General features: G+C 36.6%; 3 protein-coding genes across 3 annotated transcripts; all 3 read right to left on the minus strand.

Moving 5' to 3' along the window:
• Positions 1–275: 275 nt before the first annotated feature.
• Positions 276–3406, minus strand: LOC104790777 (serine/threonine-protein kinase GRIK1). The gene is given in 13 exon segments (XM_010516563.3): positions 276–534; positions 536–651; positions 778–856; positions 955–1137; positions 1220–1315; positions 1409–1524; positions 1619–1706; positions 1792–1866; positions 2041–2085; positions 2191–2265; positions 2350–2722; positions 2831–3034; positions 3249–3406. Coding segments are annotated over 11 exon segments (1248 nt in total). The 5' UTR covers positions 2674–2722; positions 2831–3034; positions 3249–3406; the 3' UTR covers positions 276–483.
• Positions 3407–4427: 1021 nt separating this feature from the next.
• LOC147942533 (uncharacterized) lies at positions 4428–5645 on the minus strand. The gene is made up of 2 exons (XM_087456103.1): positions 5084–5645; positions 4428–4762 (listed from the first exon to the last, which is right to left on the minus strand). The coding sequence occupies exons 1-2, from the start codon at positions 5643–5645 to the stop codon at positions 4428–4430; spliced, it is 897 nt and encodes a 298-aa protein (XP_087312229.1).
• A 676-nt stretch (positions 5646–6321) lies between these two features.
• Positions 6322–7140, minus strand: LOC147942534 (uncharacterized). Its single transcript, XM_087456104.1, has 2 exons — positions 7108–7140; positions 6322–6975 (listed from the first exon to the last, which is right to left on the minus strand). The coding sequence occupies exons 1-2, from the start codon at positions 7138–7140 to the stop codon at positions 6322–6324; spliced, it is 687 nt and encodes a 228-aa protein (XP_087312230.1).
• Positions 7141–11790: the final 4650 nt, after the last annotated feature.

An 11790-nucleotide genomic window follows, 5' to 3' on the forward strand; every position in this document is an offset into this window, starting at 1 on the left:
GCATCTTGCTTTAGATTATCATTTCGTTAGAGGGCAGATTCAGCAAGGGCAGCTTCGTGTCTGTCACGTTAACACCAAAGATCAGCTAGCCGATGCCTTGACAAAGCCTCTTCCACGTACACCGTTCATTCACTTACGTCACAAGATTGGAGTGTCTGCCGGCCCTCCATCTTGAGGGGGCATGTTAAGGATACACCTTGATATGCAAGGGATACGCTCTTCATTACTCAATATTCCGTATCATGCTGTATATAGAATGTTCTTTTTATACTCTCTAGTCTAGAATGTTCTCTTTGTTCAACTATATATACCTCTGTAACGATATCGTTTATGAATAAGACTCATCTTCTACAACAGAAAAATAAGACGATCAAGAGCCTCAAAAGATGACAGTACTAAGTAAAATGCCACAAAGAATCATTACAACTTAACACAAACTCATCTAACTGCTGACACACAAAGATATGATTCCCTTTGCCATGTTCAAGTATACTGGTCCAAGCCTTCAGCTACATTTTCAATACCATTAGGTTGTTTCCTCTTCTCCAGCTTTGCGTTTGCACCAACAAAAGTATTCCGAAATAGCCCCGTCTTCTCCAGTAACCCATGGATGCTCCGCAACAGCTTTCAACGTCATCCTCTGGTTTGGATCTGCCACAAGTGTATATCGTGAGCCACATTGTAGACAAAAGGTGATATCTTTATTCTACAAACGGTAACTTTATTTTGATCACAACGGTTCATTATGCTTTTGCAAAACAACTGATAAGAACTCACCTTTGGAAAGGAGACCTTCAATCAAGTCCCTCAGTTGAGGATTCAGTTCATCCGGGATAATTAACGGGTTGTGAACAATCTGAAATATTAGTAGAAAATAAAAAACCATTAGACATCTTGTTTCTAGGAGATGTCTCTAAACGAAAATACAAATCAGTGGAGCGTGAGAAGCAGAACCTTGTCATAAGTATCCTGAAGTGTATCACCAAGAAACGGGTATAGTCCTAATATCATACGATACAAAGTAACTCCCACTGCCCATGTGTCTGCAGATTTGCCACTGTATGTTATACCTAAACAACATTCTGGGGCAGTAAAGACAGGAGTCCCGGGAGATCTACGGAGTTGATCATCATCATCCTGCATCAAATGTATACATTTATGTTTGATCAGGTCAAATTACACATTAAAGAAACAAGACTGAAATTGAGAGTATCAGTACCTTGAATACTTGGCTGACACTAAAATCTCCTATTTTCACTCTCCCGGTACTAGTAACAAACAAATTGTCTGGTTTAATGTCCCCATGAATTACATTCTATTTCATCCAAACCAAAAAGAGAAAATCATAATGAGTGAATCATAGTAACTTTAGTGTCGAATAAGAAGTAGTTGACGGTGCAGAACATACATGAGCATGAAGATACATGAGGCCAGCAACTACATCCCGCAAGTACTTTCTAGCAGTATTTTCTCCGAGAGCACCAGAATCATCATAAGCCCATTTTCCATCAACATATTCGAGAACTAGACAAAGAAACAATGCAGTATTAGATGACAGAACATTCACCAAAGAGAGAGACTTGAGGTAGAAGTATACAAAGAAAAGAGAAAGAAATACCCATGTAAAACTCATCAAACTCAGGGTCATCAATCACCTCAATGAGATTAACGATATTAGGATGCTCCAGGATTTTCATAATCATAACCTACAACCATTAGATTAAAAAAACATATACGTAAGTTTTCTGAAATGAATCCTATTCCAAAACTATCGGCATTGTATAATGATACCTCACGAAGAACATGCCCCATAGCAGTTTCTGAAGGTGCAACCCGTAACCTTAATAAATGTGACTTGTGAAAAGCCTGGAAATCCAAAAATTATAATCACCACTATGTTCAGAAAGTTTTAATCCCAGCATGTGATCAACTAAGGATATATTAATATAGTCTGCTCTATGGTTGATAAAGTTTCAAATGAGACCAGCAAAACAAAATAAGCTTTCAAGTGGTGCCATGGAAATAAAAACAAGAGAATACCTTAATAGCATAATACTTGTCATCGACAGTGCTTCGATATAGAACCTGTTATATATACAAACAACAATGTTATGAAATCTATAACCCTTGTTTAATAGGTGCTCAAGAGTGACTAAAAGAGTAGCATTGAACTTTGATTTCACAACTTACCACTTTCCCATAACTACCAGATCCAATTTTACGCTCACGAACAAACTCATTTATTGTCTTCTTTCCATCTTCATCCTGGAAATCAAATAAGAAAAAAAAGTGGTATAAGAACACCATTCGACAAAGCACATTCAGTCATGGGAACAAGAAGTCGCATACCTCTCCGCGTACAAGTTTGTTAGTTTCCTTAACTGGAAACTGCCTGCAGATTAATCCATTTTGTAATTTACATATCAAGATCTCTTCAGATCTTTTGGAACGGCTCAGCTCCTCCACTTCCTCTGCTTCTTCTTCTTCATCTCCTCCTCCCGCATTGCTGGTTTCATCACCACTTCCTCTATCATCATCATCATCATCATCATCATCATCATCATCATCATCATCATCGTACGGATTTGGTGATTGTCTTGATCTCTCAGAGCAACCAAAACAACCAAAACAACCCATCGCTTGGGCAACAAATGAAAAACTATCACGAAACATTATCTAACTCCAACAACCTATAAAACTCTTGAGTGCTGACTCACGCTACCTACAAAGAAACATTAAAGCCATTATCAAAAACCTGACTCAAGAGCCCTAGCAAACTTACTTACCTAAAGATCAATTCAAAACAATACAAAATCAAAAAAAGTCTTACAAAGGGGCTTCAAAGCCCGAGTAAGCTTCGTTATTCCAAAGGATGCCATTCAGCAAGATGAATACAACAGCTTGAGATATCGAAACCACTACAACTGAAACGCAACATGTCAATTGATCTCAACTCTTCCCCCCAACAGAGTAAGTATATCCCCAAATCTTTAATAACTATTAGATAGAGATATCAATATGAACTCCAAAGCTTCTGCAGAAAAAAGTCAACAAAACAACATTAAAAATCACAAATTGGAGGTAAAAGATCAAAACTTTCAGGAGAAAGGGATAAACTTTGCCAAACCCATATGACCAATTCACATGACACAAAAGAGAACCGATGAAAAAAATCCTTAAAAGAAGAGACTTTTAAGAAACCCAGAAAAATCACAAACCCAATCATTATTCAAAGATAGAAATCTTACAATTCAAATTGATTTGGGAATTAGAATTTGAAATCAACCAAAAGGGAACAAGAAGAAGCAATGAGAAAAAGGGATTTGCCGCGGAAGCTAGGGCTCTCTCTCTCTCACAGAGGGCATCGTGCGTGAGGCTTTGACACCACCCCAACGGGATTTGTATTATTATTATTCTGTTATTTTTTATTTATTTTATTGTTTTTGACAACTTATTATTTTAATGGAGTAAAAAAATGAAAGACAGTTAAAAAAGGTGACTAGTAGTATCAAACAAACATAACCCAGCTAATGTGAGTTCGTCGTCCCTTCATTATTTTTCCTATATCTTTTTCTTTTCTATAGCTCTAATTTGGTGAACTATATATAAACTGATAATGTAACCATAAACACATTTTTTCTAGCTAAATCATGTTTAAACTGGTGAACAGAATCAGGTTGGATAAAGAGCAATAAAACAAATTTTGGAGATAATTAAAAACAAAACAATTAACATTGAGTGAAATTGAAAAAGATCATAAATCTTAAACAAATATGATAACGTTGGTGGTGACATAAATTACCATATTTTTAAATTGATTTATGGATATCGCTCATACTTAACACACTAAAAGAAATCATAAATCTAGAGTTTATATAACTCTAGCTTTCATTCTTATTTGACCAAAGTAACAAACCAAAGGCAGATGAAGAAAACTAATTAATTCATCTTTAATGTGTTCAGATTCATATATGGGTATATTAACAATGAAAGTGAATATGTTACTTAAACAATAGTACGTGCTCTTTTTTTTTTTTTTTTTCTTTTTCACGAAGGAGTAATTTTATTAAACCCAAGAAGAAATCTCACGTCAGTAGCAAACCGATTATAGAATATAACAGGAAGATTACAAGGTACATCATAGCTTGAACATACTACTAAGAAGTAAAACTATCAGAACCAGATATTAACTTAGGATTCACCAAAAAATTACAGGAGCTAAGATGACTTGAATTTTGAAACCATAAGAAGGCTAAAGGAGCCTAAACTGTTAAGTGTCATCTTGCTTCATACTGCATAACTAATAACCTTAAACCATAGGCCATCATGCCTAACCGAAGAGAAGATTATTCGCATCAAAAAGGTAACGTGACATAACTGAATAGAGTGATCAAGGAGGGAAATGTGGTTGGTGGTTAGCTTGTCGATCATGGTCCGGCAAACTTGCTCTCTTCTTCATTGGGAGTTCCCTTTTTTGGATTAACATCCATTCTTCTTTTTGAACATTCTCCTACTTCATACTTAGACTGCATCTTGGGAGATCTTCCACCATTAAGATTTGATCGTATAGACTCATCTTTACCCGAGAGTTCAAAATGGGGAAAGGCTAAGGCAAAGTAAGGACCTGATCTTTTCTTGGGTTGAGGATTCTGGTTCTCGTTAATCAAAACAAGGACTTGAGCGACAGGACTTGATTGTTGTGAGATAGGGGCAGAGTCCGAATCCACTAGTCCATCATTCCTCCGTTGATGAGCTTGATCATCTGGGTTGTTGTAATCAGTGCCGGTCCAGCAACATTGGAGGCCCAATACCAAAAAAATTGTACTTTTAAAATGAGGTGTGATAATATATTTTTTTAAATTGTTTTTCTCAGTAAGTCCAATGCAATTTTTTAAATTGGGCTTCAACTCAAAGCAATTTTTAAAATGAGGCATCATCTGAAAATAAATTTTAAAAATGAGACATTTTAAAAGAAACTAACTCTTAAATTGAGGCCTTATAATTAAGAAAAAAGCAAAAAATCCTTACAGAATGGGCTTCAGAAAATTGAGGCCCGATACCTATGTATCATATAAATGTGTACAGGGCCGGACCTGGTTGTAATGAGCAGGATTGATAGGCTCAAAGGGACATCTAGAGGTAGGGTGCATGATTCTACAGCAGTTAGTACAAATTTTTTCCATCTTCTCGTACTGGAAGTCAAGCATAGCTCTGTCACCTGTTTGAAACCTCACCCTTCTGAAAAACCTAAAGTGATCGGTTATGGAAACCCTGATTTTCACGCGGAGGAAAGAAACCTGATTGGTAACCGAGTCTTCAAAGTCCACCTGCACTATTTCCCCTAAGGATCTAGCTATCCTGCAGATAGTTTTAGCAGAAACATAGGAGATAGGGAGACCCCTGATTTGAACCCAAAGATCTAAGGAGGTTAAGAAATCCAAACGTGGTAAATCATCCCATCTTTGCAAGGCGACAAACCATCTATTGAAACTCCATGGTTCACGGCGTAGTACTGATATCAGATCTCTTTCAGATTGGAACCGAAACTGGATAAAACGATCATAGAGAACTCTACCATGGACTGAAGATGCTAGTCCCCAGGCTGTAGGAAGATTTGCTGCCACTTCAAACAAATTTTGATCCATCGGATTGAGTGGTCTGGCTATCAAACTAAGCATGTTACTTGCCAGGACATCCTCATAATCGGAGTTCAGAATTAAGAGCTATGGGTCTTCTCTCCCTAGTGCTAAATTTTGAATCTCATCCCACAGATCTTTCTCCATTTAGTCTCACTAAGAAGGAAAAACGTTGAGGTTTGAAAACGCTAGAGAAGGTTATATAAGAGAGAAGGAAGGTTAAGAAAGAAAAAGAAGAGGTAATAAAAAACTTAAGTTTACTACAGAAGTTATCCAAACAACAGGACCAAGGGAAAATATCTACTGCAGTAGAACCAAAACGAATGAAAGTAACGAGATAAGATGAAAAGAGGATAAGTGAAGGGAAACAAAGAAAGTCAACTCATTAAAAGGAGAAACTGAGTACAGACAAAAAAACGTCTATCAAACCTCTTTCGATTAATTAAACCTATAACAAAGTCAAACCTAACAGTCAAAGAGAAGCCTAGATATTTTTCCTGTCTTCTAAAGCAAAAGGAATGTTAAGCCACCTGGGAGGACCTATAGCTACGTACGACTGGAAAAAATGTTTTTGAATCGCACTATGGGCAATGAGGTTGGCTCCTTGATTGGATTGTGAATGTGCATTCTCCATTTTCCACTCTCTTATGAAACATAGACCTCTTCTAATTTTCGAAGCATAAAACTAGAAAGAAGGCCATTCTTGAGGACAATTGATTGCATTGATCATTTCAAAGGCTTTAGAAGAGAAGATCACTTGATTGATATGATGATTAACCATACTATCAATAGCCCACATGATACTTTGAAACTTGGCTTCTAACAAACTTGTAGTGTTAGAGAATGAACGACTACTATGCAGCCTAACTTTTCCATTCCAATCTCTTAAAACCCAAGAAACCCCCCCTATATTAGTAGTTTTGCTCCAAGTCATTCCAATGTTACATTTCAACCATGATTTATGAGGACTAATCCAATCTAGTGAACCCTTTCCTCTATCGAAGACTTTGGACATAGCCTGTTGAATATCTAATCCTTGAGCATTAACCCATAACGTTGCTTCCTCTCTTATTTTGAGAACCAAAACCATTATATCCTTTGATTTTCCTTCAAAAAAGAACTCATTTATGTGTTTCCAGAGGTACCAAAGTATCCAGGGGAAACTTTTTCTAATATAATGAGGGATTTTCTGATTCTTATCTATAGAGAGCAAATAGGAGATATTAGCATATTCAGAGACCTTATCAAAACCTTCTTCAGGGGTTGGAATCTCCGACAGCGCCCATACTTGTCTAGCAATTGAGCAAGATAAAAAAGCATGATTAATAGATTCTTTTTCCTGTCCACAAATTTGACATCTCAAATATTTGCTGAATCCTCGTCTTTCCAATCTGTCTGCTACAACAATTCCTCCACTTAAAGCTCTCTAGATGAAATTTTTAATTTTTGAAGAAGTATGTAGAGACCACACCTGGTTCTTTAGATCATTAATAGATGGTCTCATTTCTGCTTCAGAAAACAGAATCAGATTATTCAATTGGCTTGCTAAAGTATACCCTGTTTTGACTGAGTAATCTCCACTCTTAGTATATATCCAAATCCAAAAGTCTGACTTTGAAATCACTGGATTATTCCTTAATATAATAGCCATGTATCTGGGATAAAATAATTCCTCTAGTGAACTTTGATCCCAGGTTCTCGTGAACAAGTTAATTAGAGTGGATACCTTCAAATCTAAATTAATGAAAATATTTTTCATTAAAGGAATTCTTCTTCTTCCCTCATCTAACAGCCATGGATCAACCCAGACATAAGTATTTTGACCATTGCCAATCATTCTTTTGATCCCTTTCAGTAAAAGTTCTCGGCCATGAAGAACACTTCTCCAAATATAAGAAGGACGATATCCCATTACTGCTGTTAGTATCTGATTGTTATCAAAATATCTACTTTTCATAACCCTAGCTAACAAACAGTCAGGGTTTTGTAAGATTCTCTAGGCTTGCTTAGCTAATAATGCCTGATTAAAAGCATGCAGATCCTTAAAGTCTAGTCCTGTTTGAGCTTTCACTAAGCATAGCTTATCCCAGCTTATCCAATGAATCTTTTTCTTATGTTCCATTGAGTTCCACCAAAAATCAGACATTGCAGAGGTAAGTTTTTGAAAATTTGTAATGGGAAGCTTAAAACATGTCATTGCATAAACAGGCAACGCCAGAGCTACTGCTTTCAAAAGTGTTTCCTTGCCTCTGAAAGATAGAGTACGTTCAAACCACCCTAAGAGTCTAAATTTCAGTCTATCAAAGACATAGTCAAGCATATCCACCTTTGATCCACTAAAGCATTCTGGAAGACCTAAATAAGATCCTGCACCACCTTCGTTGTGAATTCCAGTTAGTATCTTTATAGAAATCTTAATTTGCTGATCGAATTTAGAGCCAAAAGTTATTGAAGATATGTTGGCATTAATCCGTTGACTAGACATGTCCCCATAAGATCGTAAGATACTTTGAAGGTTGTTAACCTGGTAGAGAGAAGCTTTGCAACTAAAAAGACTATCGTCAGCAAAAAGAAGATGGTGTAGAGATGGCCCAAAATGAGAAAACTTTATTCCTTGAATTGACCATCAGTCTCTCTCTAATCAACATGTGGGTAAGGCCTTCAGTGCAAAGAACAAAGAGGAAGGGAGAAATATGATCTCCCTGTCTCAAACCTCTTTGAGGGGAGATCATGCCAAAAGATTGATCATTGAGCAGGACAGAGTAAGTGACTGTGGAGACACAAAACATGATCCACTGAACCTACCTATGATGAAAACCTAAGGCCAATAACAATGTCCGAAGATAAGTCCATTCCAATCTATCAAAATCTTTGGACATATCAGATTTTATTGCCAAGTATTCAGAAGAAATTGTAGGATGAGTTCTTAACGCATGGACCATTTCGTGAGCAATTGAGATGTTGTCAGAAATTAGACGTTTGGAGACAAAGGCTGACTGAGTCGGGGAAACTATTTCGGGTAGAAGGGGTTGCAGTCTAGAGGCTATAATCTTAGATATAATCTTATAAAGGACTGAACACAAGCTAATTGGTCAAAAATCTGACATTAGATTGGAATTCCTGACCTTAGGGATGAGACATAGCTACATGTAGTTCCATTCAGATGGAAAGGATCCAGTGTTAGAAAAACTCTACATTTCCTCTGTAACTTGAGGACCTATGCTGTCCCAATATTGTTGGAAGAACAGTCCTGTCATACCATCTGCTCCCGGAGCCTTAGTAGGATTAATTGAAAAAACCGCCTTTTTAATCTCCCCACTAGTCACTTTACTTACTAAAATTTCATTCATCTGAGCAAAAACTTTAGGTTGAAAATCATGGAATAACCAATCAAAATTTTCTGGAGTAGATGAATGGAATAATTCCTTAAAGTAAGTGATATCAACCTCACCTTTTGAAGCCTCTGATTATTGAATATTACCATTGATATCCAACAAAGCGTGAATTCTATTTCTGGATCTATTTGCTTGAACATAGGCATGGAAGAATTTTGTCTTACAGTCTCCTTCCTGTAACCATTTTCCCCGACTCTATTGACTCCAATAAGACTCTTCCTCTCTATAGGCTAGAAGCAACTGATTCTTAAGATCATGAACATGGAAAGGGGAAGGGAAGGAGGAAGATTGTTTCTGTTCTAAAGCAATATAAAGCTGATTTATCTTATCCAAAGAGTTCAATTGGTTCTCTTTTTTCCAATTACTTAAAGCCTTCCTGCAACTTCATATCTTATCTGATACTGAAGAGAAAGGAGAAGAGTAGTTGTTGAACCAAGCAAGGGATATAGCTTCTTTAACCAGAGGTTTATTTTAAAGCCGTTTATCAAATCTAAAGTTTCCTCTGTAAGTAAGGGCTATGTGAGGATAAGAGATTGACAAGAACAGGCCTATGATCTGATCCTCTCTTTTCTAAAAATTTCTGGTTGGAAGCTGGAAATAAGTAAAACCAGTTTTTATTCCCAAAACATATATCTAATTTGCTTTGGATCCACAAGTCGTTTCTTTTACCTCTCCAAGTGAAGTTATTACCATAAGAAGGAAGTTCATTCATATCACAGGTTCTGAGCATATCACCAAAAGGTAAGAAAGAAGCCTCGTTTCTTCTAGGTCCGCCTAATTTCTCTCCATTGTTCAGAATTTTGTTGAAGTCTCCAAGCATACACCAGCTTTCTTTCCTTGTGAGTCCAATACGCATTAGTTTTTCCCAAACTAATGGTCGGGAAGTAAACATCGGATCTCCATATACAAACGAGACAAAGATGGAGGTCTAGGAGATTCTTATCCACAGAAAGAAAGGTGATATCAACACTGCTTTTCCAGAATAAAGCCAAACCTCCACACTTTCCTATATGGTTAATAGTAAACACTCTATCATAGCCTAACCACTCCTATATATCTACTAAAACATTACTACTATTCATAGTTTCCATTAGAAACACTACAAGAAAACAAGCCTTTTGCGAGGACACATTGCGACAGAACACAGCTCTCGCAAATTTGCGATAGATTTGCGAGGGATTTACTAGAAAATAAAAAACCATAGCACATTCCTCGCAAATTTGCGACGAACTCAGTCGTCGCAAATCCGCTGCTCAATTGCGACGCATTTACGACAAATTCGTTGAGAAGGTCCTTTTCCTCGCAAATCCATCACAATATTGCGACGATTTTGCGAGAACGTATTCCATAGCAAACTTGCTATGGAATTGCGAGTGATTTGCGAAAGCCATAGCAAATCCATTGCAAAGTTAGGATAATAATTTTTTTATAAATATTACAAAACTTAATAGAATTATTCTGAAATACATTTGAATGTGTTCATAAGGTGAATTTACTAACTTTTAACATTATTTTGATGGTTTTTGCAAATTAGATATTCAAGATTTGCGACAAATTTGCGACTGATTTGCTAGAGCCATAGCAAATTCGTCACAAATCCATCGCAAACAAGACAAAACATAGCAATTCCCTCGCAAATAGAAACTTTAAACCCTAAACCCTAAATACTAAACCCTAAACCCTAAAGACTTATTACATTACTATTAACGATTAAAAAAGATGAATCCAAAACTATTAATCAAAGATAGCAGTGCAACACAAAATTGTTAGAGAATTGGACAATTTGGCAAATATTTGTCTCAATGTAATGAACATATATGTGATATAGTGTAGAACATCTTCATGTTTAGAGTAAGATGCAAAATTGGACAATTTTGGAAAGTTTGATGATAGAAAAGAGTATGATGACACCATTGGACCTTATAATATACTTGAAAGTTAATTTGACTAATTTGTTACAATTATTTTGATGGTTTTGGCAAATTAGATATTCAAGGTTTGCAACAAATTTGCAACTGATTTGCTAGAGCCATAGCAAATTCGTCGCAAATCCATTGCAAAAAACTCAATACGTAGCAATTCCCTCGCAAATAACAACCCTAAACCCTTGAACCTTAACCTTTAAGACTAATTACATTACTAATAATTATTAAATTGATATCATTCAAGATTTATAATCAAAGAGAGGGCACTAATGAAAATTGCAAATCCTAAACCCTAAAGACTTTGCGAGGGATTTGCGAGGGACTCTTGCAATTATCTCGCAAATTCTGGAAATATTAATTACATATTTTTACATGCTTGCTAGGGTTTTGCGAGGGACCATAGCTAGTCCATAGCAATATTTGCGTGGGATTTGCGACGCAGTATTTTTATATTTAATTAGAAAACCTAGTTTGAGCGAAGCTCAAACCTCGACTAATCCGCAGCCAAAAGAGAAACCCTTCTCGAACCCTTCTTCTCCGATTTCTTCTCTCTTCTCCGATCTCTTCTGTCTTTTCCGGTGAGTCTGCTCCTCTTCTCGAACCCTAACTCCTCCTCTTCTCTCTTGTCCTCTGAATCTCTTGTCCGATTAATCTCCGACTCGATCTCTTCTCTCTTTGCTGGTAAGTCTCCTCCTCTCCCCTTCTAAATTAGGGTTTCGAAATTGGGGATTCATTTTGGGGTTTAGGGTTATGATTCGATTAGGTTTTTAATTCGATTTTAGGGTTTCGAATTTTGGGGATTTAATTTTGGGATTAGGGTTTCGATTTTGGGGA

This window comes from Camelina sativa, chromosome 6, assembly GCF_030686135.1.
Source record: "Camelina sativa cultivar CO46 ecotype springtype chromosome 6, ASM3068613v1".
NCBI classification, from domain to species: Eukaryota; Viridiplantae; Streptophyta; class Magnoliopsida; order Brassicales; family Brassicaceae; genus Camelina; species Camelina sativa.